Source organism: Fundulus heteroclitus, unplaced genomic scaffold (genome assembly GCF_011125445.2).
Source record: "Fundulus heteroclitus isolate FHET01 unplaced genomic scaffold, MU-UCD_Fhet_4.1 scaffold_760, whole genome shotgun sequence".
NCBI lineage: Eukaryota > Metazoa > Chordata > Actinopteri > Cyprinodontiformes > Fundulidae > Fundulus > Fundulus heteroclitus.
Window position 1 is genome coordinate 1 of NW_023397209.1, and position 22,667 is coordinate 22,667.

Sequence of the window (22,667 nt, forward strand, 5' to 3'; positions counted from 1 at the left end):
GATGGTGTGACATCAAACACAATCTCCCTGTGTTCTTCTCTGCTGATAACTTATATAAGTTATGAGTTTTAATAGATAATTTACTTCTTACTTCACTGATATGTTCCTGCCGAAAGGTGGCTGTTGGATGTTTTGTATCCTTTTCAAAGTCGCATACGAGGGCGACGGGTGGGAAGGGGAGGGGAAAGGGGCGTGGCGTTACACAATCTTGTTTTGGTCTACAGACACACCCACCTTGCGTGAATGTCGCTTATTGCTCCTTTAAAGTCTTTGCTGCCGTGACAAGCTTCCAGACGACTTGGGTCTCCTGGATCACGTCTACTCCACACATCCAGAATCAGAACCAAACAGGGAGAAGCAGCAATTTTTCCTTTTTTCTTGGCTCCAATAATAGTGAACAAACTTTCAGAAAACTGAAAAAAATACTGAAACCCTGAGTTCCTTTAAAACAACCTTCAAACAACACAAAATTTGTTTTATTTATCAAAACTATTGACTGAAACATCAATAATTTCAGCCTGTAGTCCAGCGTTTCTTTCCTTTTGCGGCGTCCTTTTAATCTGTTCTCGTTCCTTATGTTTTCAGTTAAGCACTTGAACTTGTCTTGTTGCTGAAATGTGCTGCCACAATAAACCTGCCCTGTCTTGGACTGTGTTGAACCTGTGGTTCTAGTTACATCTTTCATTTTATTATGCTGATGGCTCTGTGTGGAAAAGGTTTCTCTGCTTTGCCCCCTCGAAGGTCATCCGCCACTGCGGGTTTCTGCCGCCGCAGGAACTAGATGATGAGAAGTCACAACTTGCAGGGAAGCTCGTTCCCACGGTTTGTCTCGTAAATATTTTTGCAGATCTATTGTCCTTAGGCATTAGACACGCGTGATCTCTGTAGGCCAGAGCTTACAATGTGATGCGAATGCTATGTGTTACATTATTTGCAACATACTTTAATAAACTCGACACATAATAAGTAATCTTATTTTCCCCCCTATACTCTAGAGAAAGTGAAACCGTTTCTGCCGGAGCCCCATCAACAGGGCAGACAGCTACAGATTTGTGTTAAGTTATTAAGTAAATGGTAGCAAATATAGCAAAGTTTTAAGTTTCATAATTTCATCTACAACAACTAGCTGTAGAGGTTAGTGTTTGTTTTTCAAATTAAACTAAACTGGCCAAGAAAATTTGCTGAAACAGTGGGTAGTGAAGCTTCTCATCTCAAACGCAACAAGCTTGTGCAGAAGACAATGTGTCCCTTTGCTGGCATCACAAACTGTTATGCGCCGAGAACGAGAACTCCATATTCAGCCAGAGACACCATGTGCATTTTTGAAAAGTTTATTTTTACATAAAGAATAATGTCCTGGTACAAACAGACAGAGACGAGTCTGGGCAAGCGCTCACTTACAGCTCCGGGCAAGCGCTCAATTACAGCTCTGGGCAAGGTCCATGGGGTACTTGCTGACAGATCCAAAAGGGCTCGGCAAAGATCGAGGTCGTGAGAATGGTCCAGGTCGTGTCCAGAATGCAGAAACGGATGAGGTGTCCAAAACGAGGGCGAGACAAGAGAAGGGAATCCAGAGACAATCACTTGGACAGGATCTAGATAAGGAAGGCAAGGAAAAATGCTGGAGTTTTACTTTTACTCTGCAAAACTTTATATCATCTGGCAAATGCTGGAAGGAGAAGCCCCGTATATAGATGACGAAGAACAGGTGAATAGAATGAGGCTGTTTGCATAACCGCTGGAGGAGCGGACCTGGTGAGCGGAGCGACTCTTTTCCCACTTCCTGGGACAAGTCCAACCTCCTACTGCTGGGTTCAGATAAGATGGGTGAATCTGGATATACAGAAATGGGAGGAGAAGTGGATTGTGGCTGATGTCTGGAGAAGGACTGGTGAGACAGAGGAACAGAACGAGAAGAAGGCAGAGTCTCCAGGTTTGCAGGTACATTTCTCATCTCCTCCTCCCTCATAATCATATCAGACTCAGACTCAGACTCAGACTTACTTTAATGATCCCAGGGGGAAATTACTTAAGGAAAAGGATATAGCTTATGAGCTCAATGTGCCTTTTTAAAAGTTTACTTAAATAAAGAATAAAGTCCTGGTACAGACAGACACAGACGCTTCTGGGCAACTGCTCTGGGCAGGCAGTCTTTGGCGACTCTGGGTAGGGTTCGTGGTTTACCTGGTCATGAGAGTGATCCAGGTCATGTCCAGAATAAAGAAGCCGATCAGGTGTTCAAACGACAGCAAGACGATACAGGGAAAGCCAGAGATGAGAACTTGGTCAGGTACTTGGCAAGGCAAATAAAGAAAAAAATACATTGACCCACACAAGGCTTTCAATGATCTCACAAGCGCTGGAAGGAGAAGCCCCATATATAAAAGCGGAAGAACGGGAGAATGGAATGAGGCTGATTGCGTAACCGCTGGAGGAGCGCAGGTGCCCTGATCATGCTAATTAAGTAAAGCACATTCAGACAGCTAGAACATGATACAAGCATGTGGTAAATAAGATCTATAACCCCGATTGTTAAAGTTTGTTTGTCAGAGAACTTTAGAGAACAAACAGCATCACGAAGACCAGCAAACACACCAGGCAGGTCAGGGATACGCTAGTGGAGAGGTTTAAAGAGGTATTAGGTTGTTAAACAAAAGCCCAAGATTTTAATATCTCACAGAGATCTAAAAATGGAAATCACAGTACTGTAAAAACATACCAAGACATTGCTGCCCTCCTAAACTGAGCAACAAGAGCTCTTAAAGAGCCACTGACATCCCCATTTCAGGTGGATGGATTTGTTGATATGACTGTTAGTTGTGCACTCCACACATCGGGCATGTAGAAATATTTCCAAGACAAAGGTCATTGCTGAGAGAAAGCCCAAAGAACTCCAGTTCAATCGCAGATTGCCACAAACCATGCCAGGGGCACAGCAAACATGTGCAAGGACATGTTCTAGTAGACCAAAATGTAACTTTTTAGCATGCAGGCAAAACTATTTGCTTTGAGGAAAAGTAAAATTGCACAAGCACCCCAAAGACACCATCTTCATAATGAAACATGGTAGTGACAACATCATTGTGTGAGAATACTGTTTTTTTCTTCAAATATGAGTTAAATGCGAAGATAGGATTAAGCAAATTTCAGGGCCATTTTTGAAGAAGGCCTGTAGAACACTGAAGAAAAGCAGAAATAATCTCAATTGTCTAAACGTGCAGTGACACAGTTATATCACTATAATAACTGCCCCTGCTCCGACCACCTTATCTGTTGTGTCCTTGTGCAAGACACTTTATCTGCATCATTTAAAACAGGCTGAACAACAAACCAAGCCCGCTAACCTTTAAAATGTATCTGAACGATGGCCTGGCTAGTAAAAAAGTTTTGTTCTTGATTTGGGATATCTGAATCTCCTCTCCGACGTTAGTAGCTCAAATTCACTATAAAGTGGATGATGTGAAGAATGAATTATGTGTTCTGCCTTTTGCAGGACTCATTTTTTTATTTAAAGTTTCTTTTAAAATGGGTAATCTCACTCCAATAATTTTGCCAGCAATTTTTCCAATTTGCTTAATCCTGTTCTTGTTTCCAGCTGATAGACTGCCAAACCAGGTGATAAAAGCGAAAGTGAGGACAGATTCAGTCAGAGAGTTACAGAAAATGGTCATCAACTTTTTACACACTCCAAATGTATTTAATTTAAATACAGCAGGGGAGCTATGCTGCAAAGAAGAATGACCAAAAGGTTTAGTCTTTTCATTTCTAAAGCTGCTTGATACATTTGACTAAAGACCTGCAGCTTAAATTGCACCAAATGGTGGTTCTACAAAGTACTGCCACAGGAGGGTTGAAATCAAATACACGGCACACATTTAAGATATTCCAGTATTAAAAATAAATTACGGACTTAGGCCTTTCACCTAAAGTCTCAATAAAATACATTTTAAGTTAGATGTAATGAGACAAAACGTAGAAAGTTTTAAGGGGTGTTCCTATGTAAGGTACTGTCTCCTTTTCAGCCAGTGTATATATAACATAATGTTGTCGCATTAACTAATGAAGCCATTATATAAGTTTCCTTCTTTGTGACCATAGGGTCATGTAAACACAAACTATTTGCTGAGCTCTTATTGAGCAGAACATGAAACTGAAAAGGTGCCAGAGTTAATATGTTTTCTTAGCCCTGCGGAAACAGAGTCAGGCCCGATTCTGTCCTAAAGCAAGACGAATGTGGAAGAAGTAAGCGAGTAAATTTTATTTATAACAGCACCTTTCTCAGGCTGGACTCACAAAGTGTGTCATGATCCAACAGAATTCAAAACATTCACAACAACATTTAAAAAGTAAATGAATGAAAATGGAAATATAAGCTAAGAATGAATGGCATAAACAGTCCCCGACGCTCCTTAATTATCATGTCATTGTCATGCTATGCTCACGCTTTTGAACATTAGAGCCCAGCACCCTTTGCTGTCAAAGTCAATAAGAACTTTTTAATATATTAATGGCTTAGATTTATAGGTTAGCAGATTTGGCAGCAGCTCAGGTTTTTAATGCACTCATTAGTAAGAAAAGATCCACTTGAATTTCAATTAAACCAATGCTATATTTTCAAGCGAAATATTGTGATGATCAATTTCCCTGTTCAGGGACAGCGACTCTATGCTCTTGCTAAACTATAATGAATACACCCATTTCTTTTAATAATAATGCAAGTTTGTACACTTTGTTGCAATGTCTGAAAAACTTGTCTTGGAGACGTTTTAGGGTCACTTTTTTTGTTTTCCACACAATTCGTTTTATTTATTTAAAGCATCCTGCTAATTTGACTGAGAACTGGTTCCTCGTCCTCATAACAAACAGCACGAGGCAGAGTCTTATCGGCCTCATTTCCCGGTTTGATCTTTTCACAAAGATCAGTCAGTTGGGATATAGTTCTTTCTTTATTCATCAGGCACATAGCTGTGGAGCGCCGTAAAGATTAACAATGCCTCGCATCAAAGGCGGCCTTCAAAGGAAGTGTATTTTACAGTTTGGTGGACGTGATGTGATGTAGATTAGAAAAGGAAGATGAGGGGAAAGAAATCAAGACCTTAAACCTCTCTGGGGGCTAAGCACCTTTCTACTGTCACGATGTTCTTGCCAATTGTAATTTGCTCAGACCCTTCTTGCAGCCTCTATTACATTTGATAACATTTAAATCATTCTCGGACTGATCCAACTGCGCGAGCTGTCACTCCCTTCGATTTAGATGAAACACTGAGAGACCAGCGGGATGCTTCAGCGGGAATCAGAGACGCGCCTCATGTTTCATGCGTTCACGTCTCTGCATTTCACATTTCGGCATCTGAAAGAGCTGAGGCAGAACTAATCAAATGTTGGGGAAAGACGTGCTCATCGGTGCAGAGAAGTGATGCAATGGTTGGGTTAAGGAGACATGCTCTCTGCTCTGGCATCATTAAAGCGCCACACAACCACAAGCTTCCTCCTGCGGCTCGAAGGGACTGTTTGGTGGAGGAAATTATGCGTCCTCTTCTCACTTTAGGGAAAAGCAAACTCATTAGGGGCCTTGTTACGATGCAACTTGGAGACAAGTTAAAGGGTGGGCACGGTTTAGAAAACTTTACCACTTTGTCTGCAAAAATTTCAAAATCACAAGCCTTATTAGGAACATTACAAACAGTTCCTTCCTCGTTAAGTTAGTGGGGGTTATTAATGTGATATTACAGACAAGCAGGACCACTCCATAAGCTGCATAAGGCAGAAGCACTCTAAATATCGGTGGACTTGCTTATACATCTTAATTTCACCAATAAGCCTCATTTATTTAAAGTCCCAGTGTGCAGACTTTAACACTGGCACACCATCTAGTGGTGCTATCTATGAATTACCAACGACCTCGCCGTTAAGAGCGTAACAACCACTACGGAAGCCGTGGGGTATCATAAATGTGACAACATTCAACATGTCCTCCGTGTATTAGCTACTGCTAATAGGTAATGGCTAGGCGCGTCGTTTTAAATGGTTTTCAGCACTGTTCCCAAGTCCGCTTGTTTTTTTCCAAAGTCGCTTGTAAATTCCACGAGTCGCGTTTTTTTTTGCGCTCATTTCTGAATGTACATTCGCTTATTTGGGCTCTAAATTAGCAGCTGCACTACAGACAGTGAACAGGGCTGATATCCCTCCGCCCCTCCCCGTACACACATAATGGAGGGAGAGGGAGAGACGAACAATCGAGCCACCTCTGCCTGCCGGGAGGACAGAGTAGCTACTGGACTACACTGCCCTGTTTCTAACATAACGGCAAAAAGAAACATCAGTGTTATATTAAATTAACTTACCTGCTGTTCAGCAGAAAGCCTGCAACCTCCGCATCCATTTTAAATCCCTGCTCCCTCCTGAATTATCTCCACCTGGTAATAATAGCTGATATAGACTCTTGTTTTCTCCGGTTATTACTTCTTCTTTTTTTTCTTGTTTTTTTTTTTGCTTCCCTCTTGCTGGGCAAATGGTATGGGTGGTCCTCTATTTCAACAGAAAACGGCAAATGGAATGATCTACGGTTGTCTTTGCTTGTTTTCTACTCCTCCCCCACTGACAGCATGACCTCATATAGAGGACAGATAGGGAAAACGCGTAAAGCTGACAAGTTTGGCATCTTTCGGCTGCTGAAATCAGAACCAGCGAAGCAACATGGCGCCTCCCGGTGAGTGCACCAACACCTATGTATTTATAAACTACTAATTCTAAGTTATGACAACGCTTTCATTTTTGGTGTGATGTTGTTAGACTTTGCCAGAATATGCATCTATAAAAGTAACACTTGATTTTTTGCTCATTAAAAACCAAATTAGTTACACACTGTCCCTTTAATGACAAAGGTTTTGTGTATAAGCACATAGAGATATGTAAATTAAGAATGCTTATGCCTATATTTAGACAATAAAACATGCATCCCTCCCATAAACAGGCAAATGTTTTGTCTTTTTAACAACCACAAATCTCAAAATTGGGAAATTGGTTGAGAGACCAAGAAAAATGATCACATAATTGTTTTTCTTTTATTTGAACATGTCGCTTTTAAAAGATGGTAATTACTATTTGGACACTTATTTGCTTCTCAGGAAGTGCTTTTCTGGTCCACAGTTTTTTACATGGCTCTGTGAATCTACTGCTGCTTCTCTTCTCTTCTTTTTAACTTGAACCTCTCATCATCATCAGAACATGCTGTATTATCAATTAATAATTGCACAAGATGATTGTGTTTTTGCATTTCTGAGGGTCTTCACCAGGAATGCTAATTCTTCCATGGGTGTGTTTGATTTGTGTTTGTGTGTTATTTGTTCATTCAGACCTGGCGACTCACCCAAATGTCCTTATGGATGCATAAAGACAATTAAGATTCTTGATTCGTATTTATTCTTATGATCTAAAAGAAGTATCCATGTTCTGCCTCTTGAGTAAGTATGTTATAGAAACACCTTCTTGCTGCAATTCATTTGTTTTTACTATGTCTAAGTCAGCTAGAGACTGAAATATCCCTTCTGCTAAATAGCTCCAGCTCAGTCAGATTGGATGAAGGCCTTGCCACGGCTTCTCATTTGTATGTGGGTCTGGACTTTGACTGGACCATTCTAACACACAAATCTGCTCTTGAGCTACACTAGAGCTGCACAATAAACTGAAAGACAACCGTGCAATATTGCAACCACAAAGAACTTCTAGGATCTAACATCTGGAAGAATATTATATTTCAGGTTTTCTGGCATATCAGGCATATCAGGCATTCAAGCTCAGCATATCAATAATATATATGACCGGCTGGACTCTAAGTGCTCATACTGGGTGTATTTCTTTAGTGGCTGAGATGCTCATGGAGACTGGTGGGGGCATTTGTTATCCAATAAAGAAAAAAACAGCCCAGAAAATGAGAATTAATCATAATCCATATCAATGTAGCAATTTATAGCAATAGTATTTTAACTGAATAGTAATAAATTGTGCAACCATAGTCTGAAACACTCCATCTCTGCTCTAACTAAACATTTAGTGTTGGATTCCTGTTGAGAGGTGAACCACGGCCCTGTCTCAAGTCTTTTCTCTGTATTTAGCTCCATCCACCTTCCCATCAACGCTGACACGCTTGCTTTCAAATGCTGCAGAAAAGCCTTCCCACAGCAGGATACAACCAACATCATATTTGCTACCACATTTATATTATATATATATATATATATATATATATATATATATATATATATATATAGAGAGAGAGAGAGAGAGAGAGAGAGAGAGAGAGAGAGAGAGAGAGAGAGAAAGAGAGAGAGAGAGAGAGAGAGAGAGAGCTTCCCTTCATTGGCTTCCTGTTAAATCGAGAATATCATTTAAAATTCTCACGTATAAAGCCCTTAATAATCAAGCTCCATCATATATCAGAGCTCTGATTACCCCGTATGTTCCTAACAGAGCACTTTGCTCCCAGACTGCAGGTCTGCTGGTGGTTCCTAGAGTCTCTAAAAGTAGAATGGGAGGCAGACAAAGCTTATAGTTAGAGTGGCTCATGTTATCCTGAGCTGTCTCTATAGTTATGCTGCTATAGAATTAGGTTGCTGGAGGACATCAGGGTCTATTTTTCTCACTCTGCTGAGTTCTCCTACTGCTCTCCAATTTGCATTGTTTGTTGTTATTTAAACTTTTAACTTTTTGTTCTCTGTCTTTTTTCTCTTCGTAGAAGGTACCCCTGATCTGGCATTCTGATAGCTGTAACACAATCCAGGGAGGATAGAAATAATTCCTGGATCAACGTGTGCTTGTGTGCTTTATTGTGTCTCTGCTTTGTCTTCTCTAACCTCCAGTCTGTTGTGGCACATGCCATTTCACACTAAGCCTGGTTCTGCTGGAGGTTTTCTCCCCACTGTCACTTCAAGCATGCTCAGTATGAGGGATTGCTGTAAAGCCACAGCAGACGACTGTCCCTGTGGCTCTACGCTTCTCCAGGAGGAGTGAATGTTGCTTGTCAATACTTGATGCAATCTGCTAGATTTCCTTAGACAGGAAACTTTTTGACCAATCTGTCTGTATGATTTGATTTAATTTGACTTTGCAAAGTGCCTTGAGATGACATGTTGTGAATTGGAGCTATATAAATAAAATTGAATTGACTTGAATAGGGATAACATATAAATTACTCGCTCCATTCACCATGTTTGTGTTTGTACCCTAATACTCAGAAGGTGGATTGAACAATACCTTGTGAGATTTACCAATTTGTTGACCTTTGGTTACATTTGATTTTATTTGGGGGTATCAGAGGAAAGGAGGCTGAGTACAAACAAATGTCCAACTTCATTTTATTACTGCAATAATATTAACTTTCCTGTTATATATAGCTTTTTGTTCGTCTTGCATAAAATCCAAATGATATTAATTAAAGTGAGTTAGTAGATGTAATGTGTTGAAATGCAAATACGTTTCGTGGGTGTGAATACTCTTGAAGGGCACCGCAGAGATACAATTTTTAAATTAAACCCTATTTCAGAAAAAAAACATCCTTTAGATTTGATCTAATCAAGCTCACAATATTATGAACGGGTAAAAATATGATTTTACAGTGTGTGTTCTCTGCTCGCAATAAAGATATATATTCCTGGAAATTAATAACCCCGGCAGAGGGTGAGAATTAATGTGTTTGTCTTTGGCTTCTACCAATACTGCCTGGTTATGTTGATGATTAAAATGATCAGCCAATAAAAGTAGGGACTGGAAACTGTTTTCCTGTCTGTGGTGTTACTGAACAAACAGCACTGGTCAACCTGGTGGGAATACTGTTACAGCAACAGGATGGGAGATAAAAATGTTTTTTTTTTCTGTCTCTCTCTAGATATGCAGGAGAGAAAGAAGGAAATACAAAACATGATCTAATGAGCCTGATGTTGTCATGTTAGACCTATAAAAAGATACACCAAGTCTATGTTAAATAGACGTAACAAACAGCGTTTGTTGCCCCTCTGTTAGAGACGACCATTCCTGGTTTGGATTTCCTTGAAAAAAAAAAAAAGAAGCTCCCCAGAGTAATCATTATGGGGATTTTGGGAAATTCCTTTGTTGTGGAGGTGAACAAGATCGTCTGCGGTTCCTGACATGCTCACATTCTGCAGGAGTAGCGAGAAAATTCAAAGGCCATGCACGAAGAGCATAGCCATGATCCTGCATTGTGCAGCCTCGCATTATGTTGAAAAGTAGCTACGCTTTAGTTCTGGCGACAGCAGTTCCCCTGGTGAAGAATCTGTGTGGGCAGATCTTAATAATGTATGTAATGTAATGCCACTTCAGTTTCAGACGCTCAGCATCATTTAAACTCCAGAGGTGATTTAGGATTCTCTTAATCATAGTTTGATCATCATAATGCAGAGTTAGGATTTCAGTGAATCAGGTTGAAGCTTTTTAAAAGTTTGTTACACCAAAAGCTGGTGTGTTTTTATCAAACTAGCCACTGTTAATGCTCCTAGCTCTTTAATTGTAGCTTTAAGTTTACATTGTTCAAAAATCTTGAGCTGGTTCGATGAGTGAGAGACGAGACTACAATGAATTTCATCATTTATCACAGATCTCCATTTTAAAGCGTACAACGCTGTGATCAGACTTCACTGAACAATTTCCATGAGAAGAAATGAGAAAAGATAATGGCGTCAAGTGATGAATGAATGTCTTTTAACTTGAGAAGCTGAAGGTCTGTCAACTAGGAGTTAGCAGTCGGGTTAGACAAAGCCGCTGGTTTCTCTTCGCCTGCATGGAGAGGATTTGTTAGTCGGCCATCACTGGACTGACTTTAATGATTCTCAGTAAAGATCCCTCCCATATCTGGTTTTAAACAACTGCAGATACCAAGATAACACGGGCAAACACCACGAGGTGAAAGTTAGGAGAGAAGACTCTCAGATGGCAGGAATCTGGTTGGGATGTTCAGGAACAACCCAGGATCCACCAAGGACCTGAAAGCTGCTGGAACACCAGTGTCACCAGCCACACAGAAGCCACCTTTACATTGCCACACAATGAGAGGGCGCAGACAGAAATGAGAGGGTAAAGAGTGAAAAGCCAGCTATGAAAAAGGAGATTTTTTTAAATCATATCTCCGTCGTCTGCAGGTAGTACAAACGCCGCTGCACGACAGCTGACAGACACCAGAAAGCGTGTCCACATCACCCCAGTCTTAGCTGATTTACACTGGCCGCCTGTGCATTTTCACATAGATTTTAAGATTCTTTTACTCACGTTAAAATCTTTATATGGCTCGGCTCCCAATTATTCAACTGTTCTACTTAACCCTCACAACCCAAAAGAGCAGTGAAGCCAGGTGAAAGAGGGGATCAGGCTGTTGCTGTGGCAGCTCCCAGTCTCTGGAACAAACTACCCCTTGACATTCGTTCTGCTGAGTTTGTACAGTCTCTAGATATTTAGCCTCCTGAAAACACACTTTTTCACATTGACTTTTAATTTGAGTTAGGATTGAGACAATTGGAGCACTTAGGCTGAGATATTGTATAATTGTGCTTTCTTTTATCCTATTTGTATCATAATTGTTGGTGTTTATAGTGATCTTCTGATTGTATTTGCTTGTTTGCATTGCACTTGTCTGCAGAGATCCTTATGTGAAGCACTTTGAACAACTTTGTGTGACATGACAATGTATATTGTTTTAATAGATATCCTTTATAGGAAATGTATTGTCATTTTTTAAAGAACCACCATTTTACTTCTATTTCTAGGCTGTAAAATAAAGAAAATCATAACACATTTGCAGAAAGAGGACGGATACACTTTCTGCTATGGGATGTTTATCAGTGGAAAACAATTTAAACGAACGCACACCGTTTCCAATCAAATGACAATAAAAACACATAAAAAATATTCTGTTGTGAAAACTCAATGTAATTGTTCCATGAAAAAATGCAAAAACGGTTATTTGTTATATCTATAATTAAAAAAAAAACATTAGTTAGTCATTTTTAGTCAAAGCTGTTGAAACTGGGAAAGGTCCAAAGAGCTGCAGGTTTCAGATCCCTGCACTATAGGATGGTTACAGATGAATATGCAATGTAAATTATTATTATTATTATTATTATTATTATTATTATTATTATTATTATTATTATTATTAGTAGTAGTAGTAGTAGTAGTAGTAGTAGTAGTAGTAGTAGTAGTAGTATAGCAATAATGCATCACTTAACGGAAATATAAACCGTACTATATACTTCAATATGTATGTATGTATGTATGTATGTATGTATGTATGTATGTATGTATGTATGTATGTATGTATGTATGTATGTATGTATGTATGTATGTATGTATGTATGTATGTATGTATGTATGTACGTACGTACGTACGTACGTACGTACGTACGTATGTATGTATGTATGTATGTATGTATGTATGTATGTATGGTAAAAATCTTCAAATATGAGGTATAATGAATTGTGTCAAATTGTTAATATACTTCAGTAATTAGAAGCAGATTGAGCTATTATACTGTAATCTATGTGGAAAAGTAGTGGTACAGTATAAGTATAAACCCGTTCCGTTCTCCCCTCTTGAAAATGTAGATTTTGTTTCAAGTCTTTAACTGCACTCATATTCATAAGTGTATTGCATGCTCCTATTTTGTTATCAGGGAGACAAACTTCCTTGCAACCTCTGCAATACCATGCATTTGTGCTTTCTAATGATTCAGGACCCGAACAGCATCTTTTATACAGAATATGTATGCGAGGTTAATAAATTTGGTGCTTTAGACCTTCCTGTTTTCTCTCTCTTTGTTTCAGCTGTCCTCCATTGATCACATTTGTGTGGGCTTTGGTTGGATGTGAATATTGTGCTAAAAGCTAAAGAGGGTGAGAGGAGGTGGCCAACATGTAGCGTGTGTGTGAGAAAAAAATTTCCCTTTGTGAATTTTAAATGCAGTCAAACATTGACCGGCTCACACAAGGGGAACCCTTGGCTCTAATATTTGCACTCCAGCTTCCAAATATTTACTGGCAGCCCCTGAAGCCCCCTGACTGTTGGCTGTTGGTGAAGGAGGCTCAGAGCTGCTGGGTACAATAAAACCCTCTTGAGGAAAAAGACTCACCACTTTGAAGTGCTCCGGCCTGCACTCTGTGCCGTGGAAGTGGCAGGACAGCAGCATGTCGTTAATGTCATGACCGGTGCGGTCGTAGAATTCCCGCATGTTAAAAGGTCGCGGCTTGAAATTCTGAAAGTCGGTTTTGAGCTTCAGGCTCTCCAACACGCTCTCCTCCACGAGGTGTATGTCCCGGATCTCATACCTGGAGAGAGAGAGAGAGATAGAAACATTCCCTTTCATTTTACATGCAAATTTAATGCCTTTTAATTTAGCATGGACTGATGAGTCTGCAGTATCCCATAATAGAACAGTCGCCTCCCTATGAACAAAAAAGTCAACCTCAATTTCATCTTTTAACTTTTTTTTTTTTTTTTTTTTTGCATATTTCAGAAAGGTTCCTAAGTTTTTTATCAGTGAACTTTTGCTCTGCTCAACCGGAGCTTAAAATAATGGCCCCCGAATAAATCAAAACGGACAGAAAACTGACAATAAAACTCAACATGATGGTTTTCCTGTGGCATTTCGCTGCCTCTCAAACGGACGGGCATTATCCGACCGGAACAGTTTATTGAACGCTCCATAATAAAGTTCAGACACAGACCCATAAAACCCAGCCGGCCCATCCCTGACAATGCAGCAGCTCTAGGCTATATACAGCTCTTCAGCGCAGGCCTCACCTATCAGGATCCAAGAGTAAGAGGTGTTTGGGTTTGACTGGTAGCTCCTAAATTTTGTTTCTCTGCTTTCCTTTAGCCAGGAGACGTTTGGTTAAACTTTAATGTGAATGCTTCACCTTCAGAACTGAGCCAGACGAGATTATTAAGGCCGGGAGCATGGTTTTGAAGAACTGTAATGTACTTTTCTTATGTTTTGATTTTCGCTGTAATGCATATTCTGTTTTTCTCACTTTTTTAAAAATTATTTCTCACCCTTGCGTGAATCTGGATGCCTCAATTTGTCTGTCACATCGCTCCTGTTGGATCTGAATTGCCCCAGTGTGGGACAAATAATGGCTATTTCTATTTTATTTTATTCTTCTAAAGAATTTTTTTTCTTTTTTTTTGGTAGTGATGAAATCCACAGTAAATATCAGCGCAACAGCTCAGCTGGAGGCCAAACCATCAGACAACATACACCCCGGAGCCCATTTCGTGGCTGCACTCTGAACACTAATTAAAGGCTAACAAAGTGGGACGAACAGACTTAAACATCCTGTTCGTCTAATCCGGTGTTTTTTTTTTATTTTCCATCATGCAGGAGGAACCTGAAGGAATGAAGCGCACTAAGAGAACATGGAAACGGCAGACTCAAAACGTTTAGCTGTGGAAAATTATAGAAAACAAACAGGAAAAAAAAAGATAAATACCTTTCTGACACGTTGGCCCCTCTCGTCGACAACTAAATAAATCACATCTTCAGAACCGGACTCTCGAGTTTTACTGAGCATGACCCCAAAACAAGCAGTTGCCAGGCATCATTTAGCAGTCAAGTGTCTAATTACTAATGAACTCTTTGAATTTGGGCCTCGTCAAATTAAAGCGGAGACTTGGCACTGTAACAGGGAGACCACTGTGTTAATCCCAATTGAAGAGTTCTGGAGCACAGAGCCGGAGGAACAAATGACGTGCGACGTTTCGTGCGTGCCTATTCTGGACTGGAGCTAGCTCTTCAGCCTAAACGGTCCAGTGTGCTCTTCAGCCAAAAAGCCATGGCTGCCTGTCTGCTGTTTGATACGACCCACACGTTGGATTTTTAGAGCAATAACAGCAATGGATAAACCAAGCTTGCATGGTCACGAACCGGTTTACAATTTATAAAGTACGTTACCCCTCTTCTTTTAGATTATTCCAAAGAAAATGATCAAAATCGTTAAACGTTGCTGTTGGAAACATCTACAGCGCCGGCCACTAATGGAGAGTAATAAACCTTAACATTTTTATTTCTTTTTTCTTATCGCAGTTGCATAATCTCATATTTGGAAATAATTGTTTATAACAAATCACCAGTGGTGCAATTATTGACACACCTGCTGCTGATAATTTATACAACCCCCTTTGGGAATAATACAGCATTTAGTCCTCACATTTCACAAGGCTGAGAATACAGAGGAAAGGCTCTTTGATCCTTCTTCTTTGCACAAGCTGCCATGTCCAGCTCCAGTCCTCAGGGATCGATGTGCTGCATGGTCCACATACAGCGTGTCCCCGCTCTGACACAGCTGATGCAAAAGTCAGGGCTGGTTCTGAAACGTTTTCTATCCTTCATAGTCATCCAGCATTGGCTTTTGAGATTCGGAGCAGTGCATGCTGATCATCTCCGATTTATTGAGTCAGTAGAAAAAAAAAAAAAAGATTTATAACTTCATTCTTTTTCTTGTACTCAAACATCAATTTTGGATTTAACTTAATTTTCTGTTGTTTTTTTTTTTTTTTCCCCCCGTGTAAATCCTAACACATCATTACAAGGGGTGCCGATGAATGTGAAGTGATCTGCAAAGACAGTGTGAGAGACTTGGGAGTTGATTAGCGGCTCAAACAGTGCTGCTAACCAGCACGTTGTTAGCAAACTCACTGGCCATGTTCACACCTGGCATTAATGTGTCTGCCGACTAATAAACAGCGACGGCTCTGAAGAAGAGCACGCACCCAAGGCGCTATGAGGCTCCATTTAGATCAAATGCTTCACTTCATGTTTTCTGGTTCCACGGAACTAAATAAAAAAAACAACTATATAAAAAACAAACAGTGAACTGGAATAGGTGCTGAAACAAAATGCAGAAAACTTTGGAAAAGGACAAAGAGGTAAATAATGACTTCTCTTTATGACATTATCAGGTATGACCTTGACAAAAGATGGTGGCATTCATTGCCATGGCGAAATAACACATGATCATGTGTCCCCTAACAACACTGAAAAAACAAAAAAGCCTTTGAGAGACAACATGATCCCTCAACCTAGCGTTATAGATGTCTGTGTCTAGTCAGTCAATCTTCATTTAGTTGTTGGCCAGATGAAAATTGCTGTTACTGGCTGGTTTCCAGTAATGAGCCATGTTAGTGCACATAGATCAAGGTTTGTTAAACCAAAAAAATGTGAACAATTATAACATTTGCAAGCAAAAATATTCTTTAGTTAAGATAATGATAGTTGAATTACAAAAAAAAAAAAAATAGACTGCATGTCACTTTGCAGAAGAAACCATGTGCATGCAGTAACCTGTTGACTTTGCGGCGAAAAGGAAAATCAAGACATTCTGCACACATGTTCAGACAACACTGTTGGTATAAAACTGGCTTGAGTGGCACATCGTTGCTTTCTGAAGCTTGGATGAGATCCCTACGACGGTTTCTTTAAAATTCAGCTCCGAGAACGCTAACGAGGAACAGAAAGCCAGTCACACCACATCAGTTTTAAAGTCTCTGAACTGTCCAAGAGTAGCTAACGCTGTTAGCCCAACCCTTTTATCTGATTTGCTGTCTTAGGGACGTGTGTGATTTCGCCCTGTGATGGACTGGTGACCTGTCCGGGATGTACACCGCCTCTCGCCCATTGACCGCTGCATGGATAAGCGGGTATAGACAATGGATGGATATGTATGTTTATAAATTATTTTCATTTAAACAAGACGTTTGTTTCTGAAAGGACGAAAAGGAGATAAGGCAGGTATGTTTCAAGAGCTAGGCTGGTGCCTATCTGCAGCCTGGACAGGTCACCAATCTATCACAGGGCAACACAGAGACACACAGCCATGCACACACACACACACACACACACACACACACACACACACACACACAGCTAAGCAGTTTAGGAAGACCAACAAATCTAACAGTGTTGTTTGTGGACTGTGGGAGGAAGCTGGAGTACCCAGAGAGGACACAGGCATGTATAGGGAGAACATGCAAACTCCATGCAGAAAGATCACAGGCCAGGATTTGAACCCAGGGTCTCCTTGCTTCAAGGCAACAGTGCTAGCTGTGCAGCCACTATGAATAGTGCTTTCTCTGAAATCTGACTGGTCGGTCTATAATTCTGGATACAATGCCATGTTTATTTGATATATTTCAATCAATTTAGACAATAACGTAGGTATTGCCACATGGAACGCCAAATTCTTCTTGACCCAGCGATGCTGTTTAAGTTTTAACACTTTCCAACGTTTTAACATTTCACATAGTGTAGTTGCAGTTACATTTCTGAATCCGATCGTTCCTTGCACCTCCCGCCGGTCTTTTTAAAAAGCGAAACTAAAAATATTTTGGAGCTGAGTAACTGAGATGGAGACCCCTCGCCACACGCAGCATTATTCGGTGGCGCCTGTGGATTTACTGTCATTGAGCTGAACTGTTGGAGAAATCTCCCCACGCTGCCTTGGACTAAAGGAAAGCAGAATAACTATAAATGCTCCCGCGCGTTACCCTGGCTGCGATCTCCCGCCGTGCTTTTATTCAAATGTCGCCACTTTAATGTACTCGCCAAAGAGCAGGGTTTTATTTCCACCTAAACACTGGCACAAACGCAAAAGCCTCTTTTTTTTTTTTTTTTTTTCTCTTTTAAATGTCTGGATCTCCATGGGAATGCGGTCCTCCGCTGATGTGTCTTGAAAGCCGCTATTAATGAGCCACATGCATTTTTCACAGAATGAACTGAATGAGATTCAGCATCTTGCTTTAATGAATTCAGAGCTGGCAACCTAGGATGCAAACTTACATACATCTTAATTGATGTGCTCAGAAAACAGAGAGGCCATAACATCAAACAGCCAAACTACACAATTCCTCTATAATAACTTTCATTTTGATCAGATCATAGATTGATGTCTTTCGTCGGTCTGATAGAGCTAACCTGAGGGCTGTGTTTGTTTGACCAATAAATAAATAAAAAAATAATTTAATTGCACAGAGGCACTGAGTCTCTACTGATTAGATATTGGGCAAATCTGCCAAGAAGGCACTTATGAGATAAAATCCCAGAAGAACAAGCTGATGAAAACAGCCAAGACTGACCCTTCAGCGTATGAGCAACTTAAATATCACGCCACAAGACATTTCCCAGATCAGTGGCCTTGATCGCCGGAGGTGGGCGGAAAGCAGTCATAAATGCATTTTATACCGCCAGCACTTATATCTCTGGCAGCTTAAAGTGTCATTGCATAGCTTTTCTACCTTGGCAACAGAGGGAATATAATCTTTGCAGATTACAGGGCAATATTTAAGATAAGTACATGGAAATGGATGCTTCTAAAAGTTTTTTTTTCTGATTTCAATTAAAAAAAATACAGGCAGTGTTCGTGTTTATGCTTCTGAATCTCAGCGTAAACATTTGAATGTAGACTTTTGGGTTTTTGTTGAAAAATGTAGGATAAATCTTCGCTCAACACAAGCATGAAATAACCAAAGCTCGCGCGTTAACTGAGCTGTTGTTGAAGTGTTATGCCGCTCCAAACCTTGGACGCCGAACATCCAACGCTCTGTTCTCCTGAAATACTGTAGGCACTTAAAAGGCAAGCAAAAGAAACCAGCTCACTAATTGCTTCATTGTTGCTCCCTCTGTTGACATTTGGAAAAATATTACAGCACCAAAGGGCACGCAATCAAAAAGCTTCTACAGCTAGGATAAATCTCTCGCCTCCCACTGAGAGATCTTTATTTCCTCTTGCGCTTCTTGGACATCATTTCATAACAAAAGAGGCTTTCATGTTATTCATGCGAAACAAGAAAAAAAATAAAAATAAACACCTTCCTTGTTGTAATCTTTAGCAGCTCGAACAAAAGTGAATGTAACTGCGGATGAGAGGAGTTCCTCTGCAGCTTTGCAGAAAATTTTCAGACACTCAGGGATCAAAAATGTGTAAATGACAAAAACGCCTCGAGCCTTTGCCGTTTCACTCGAAATCAAAGCGGCCTCCCTGCATGCTTTCCTCCTGTGTGTATACAGTACCCAGTGCCACTGCCAACTACTGTATCCAGGCCCTTCAGCTGCACCAACAAAACAGCTGGAGCCTCCTGATTATAATGGTTCACCTAACTCAGGCCTGACAAGCATGCTCTCCACGCACTGAATGACTCAACAAGGTAGAAATAACCACAGCCTGTTGGAGCAGGAAGATTAAATAACAAGTGCTGGATTAATTACTTAAATCTTGACTGAAGTAACTGAGCCAATGTGTAGAACATTAACTATTAAGGAATTAGCAAAGGTTGTGCGGTTGGAGTCAACCCTTTAATGTGCAAATTATAACCTTAATCAAGATATGCTATCAACCAACGTTAGGCGTTTTCACTCCATTTTTTGAGACACATGCATTCCAAAAGAATTGGATGTCCTTTCAGTTGAAAAGGAACTTTTTATTAAGCCCACATTTATGAATTAGAATAAAAAATATTTTTTGTTGTTGTTTTTATTGGTCGGATGTAATATCCCAATCTTAAATGTTGTGTTTTCATTAGCATTAAGTGGAAAAGCATCATAATTAACAGAAATAAAAGCTCTGTGTCTAACTAAGATAAACGGTATAATGTTCAGCTACAAGTCACTGAATCTCTCTCTCTCTCTCTCTCTCTGTATATATATATATATATATATATATATATATATATATATATATATATATATATATATATATATATATATATATATATATATATATATATATATATATATAAATAAATAAATAACAACAATTTCAGCACCCCTCCCAACCCAATGAGGGATAAGCGTATCAGAAAATGGATGGATGGATATATATATAAAGATAATAAGTTAGTTAAATATTTATTTGTTCCCTTAAAAGCTGAATATGGCTCTGTGGGTTTCCCAAATTTATCATTAAAGTCTAAGATAGAGATATAAGATACTCGTCAAAATGAAATACTTTTAAAATATTAAAGAGTGAGGTTAAACATTACCAGGGTAACTAAACCGTTCATATCATTTAAACTATGTTGGTCTTTATAAAGAAAGCTTTGAGATACTTTTCAAATAGAGCTTCAGTTTTTCACAGACAATGTTATTTCATAGGGAGATTCCACATTACTAAAGGAACTAAACCGCATATTATGAACTAACCATAATGACCTTTCAGAATTAAGCTTGATAATATTCTTCCAAATAAAAGCCTTAGTATGTATTAGATCATTGGTCTACTATTACTAATAAATCCATGAGGAAAATAGCATTAGGATGACCTTTCAAAATAAAACCTGAGGACACTCTTCAGTACAAAAGCCTTTGTGTTTCATATAGAGCATGTTATTTCAAAATTAGTTTTCATAGTACAAGATGAACTAAACCTGTCATGAAGAAAGGATCACTTTGGGCTTTCAAAATAAAGCTCCCACAGACTCACCAAAATAAACGTCTTGCTTCTTTGTTGTTCAAACAGCGTGTTCCTGTGATCTTATGTACTTTAAAACCCAAACGTGAGGTGGTGGATGCGATCCATCAATGGCAATACGCAACAATTAGGACGCATAGCAATTTATTGTTCTTTTGATAAGCCCCAACAGTAACAAGGGAACTTAACCAATGATGTAAAAGGACCATCTTTAGCTTTTCAAAATAATACTCACACCTTTCATAACATGAGTCTGAAGAGATTTTCTTAACGCAAAACCAGGTTCCACGTTAATTAAAAAAAAACTGCAGAAATAAAATTGATTATATTTGCCTTTTATAATAAAGCTATACAAGATAATAGTGTTGCTTAAGCATGGTTTTATTATGCAACAGATGTATTTAAAGTCCCAAGCTGAGAGATTTGGACCTTACTAAGCAACAAAAACTTTAGAATGGGGCGGAGTGGTAGACGCCATCAACTTTTCTTCCACTAAAGTACTAAAGTGTTATTTTTTTCTGAGGCGTGAACAAAGAAAATTGAGAACCCCGAATAAAAGCCAGAACCGTTTAGGATTTAAACATCCAGGCTTTTGGAGGACTCTGGCTGAGGTGAGACGCAATTTGTCGGTACCTGCTGTTGAGCAGAGCCAGCAGCTCCCCGACGTAGAACAGGTCGTTGCGGGTCAGGCGGCTGAAACGGAAGGCGTTCAGGTTGCAGAAGGTCACCGCCGGGAACGCCATGGCCGGGGTCGAGACCTCGTCCAGCTTGGTGACGTGCGGGTACTCGAGGTAGAAGTGGATCCGATCCACGCACACGTAGAGCAGGAAAGTCAGCGAGGCCAGGAAGAAGACGAGCCACAGGAAGCGCTTGATGCAGAAGCGCTCGTAGGTGAAGATGTGGGAGATTCCGTGCAGGGTCGAGCTGTGCGCAAAAACTTCTATGGGTGGAGGCTGGTTTGACTCCAGTTCCTCGGTCTCCACTTTCAGATCCATGGTTAACGCGCGAGTGCGTGGATATGCGTCGAATCAGAACTGGGAAAGTGTTCATTCAGCAAAGAGGAGCCCTGCCATCATCCCCTCCGAGCGTGCAGAGGACCGGTCTTTGACCTGGTGCAGTTTGGTCGCCATCACTCACGCAGCTCTGCCTTTAAACAAACCGTCTGAGCCCTCTGCAAAATAAATAGATAAATAAATAAAAGCCTCGCCGAGCTGCCAGAGCCCGGGTCCATCACCACGGCGCTCCAGTCCTGATCTGCAGCTTTCTCTGCGGGAGAAGAGAAGTCGTGAATGGCTGGTCGATTATAAGTCCAGCGGAGCGCGGATAATTCCTGCACGCCAAACAAAAAATAAAATAAATAAATAAATACAGATAAACCTCTGAGCTCGGAGACAAAAGCAATATCTTTGGACACTTCCGAGCGTTCGGCATTAGTTGCCCCGCAGCATCTTCGCCCTGTTTAACAAAGGCTGAATGAGGGGGGATTCTTTTTTTTTTTTTTTTCCTCTTCAAAATGTGGCAGCGTGTTGAGGAGTCGGTGGTCGGCGCCGAGTCGTGCGGCCAGGTTGCGTTTCTCCGCCGCTGTGCGTGTGCCAGTCTGGGAGCGGAGGAGAGCGCACTGACGCGCCTCTGCTGTTCACCTGTCACTTCAGGTTTTTATGGCTTGCACGCACATGGCTGCACCAGCAGCTCCAGAGACAACAAGTCACACCGTACGGTTTAAATTAAATCTACTTTCATTATTTTGTTCTGTCTCATTCATCACAGAGCACGTTAAGCTCGACAGAGAAGAAAACGCGAAGCTATATCTAGTCTGTGTGCCTGCTGCCATGGTTGCCTGGTTAGCCTTTGGTTTGCTCGGCCAAACATCGGGTCAAAAAAATACCAAATCTGCTGGAAATGAGAGAAACGAGGAGGACAAATAAACGGAGGGAAAGTGAATCACTGTTGACATGCGAGATTTCACTCGTAAAAATGTTTCTTTAAGTGAGGATATCCACAGAGGTGGAAGGGAGGTTTGATCCTCTTTGAGGATACATGTCCTTCTGTATTTTAATGTTTTATCAAACTAACTCCAGTAGCTATAACTCAATTGTGAATCATTAAAAAGAGAGAAAAAAACTTCCAGGCTACTATGCAACCTTAGCAAGGTCAGTGTTCATGATTCAATCATGATAAAGAAACTTGGCAAAAAAAGGAATCCA

At 40.3% G+C, this 22,667-nt stretch overlaps 1 protein-coding gene across 1 annotated transcript; it reads right to left on the reverse strand.

The window, feature by feature from the left end:
• Positions 1-13,133: 13,133 nt before the first annotated feature.
• On the reverse strand, positions 13,134-22,128 carry LOC118561939 (acid-sensing ion channel 1A-like; the record flags this gene model as incomplete). Its single annotated transcript, XM_036134204.1, has 2 exons — positions 21,097-22,128; positions 13,134-13,329 (listed from the first exon to the last, which is right to left on the reverse strand). Coding segments are annotated over exons 1-2 (558 nt in total), but the record flags the coding sequence as incomplete, so codon positions are not given.
• Positions 22,129-22,667: the final 539 nt, after the last annotated feature.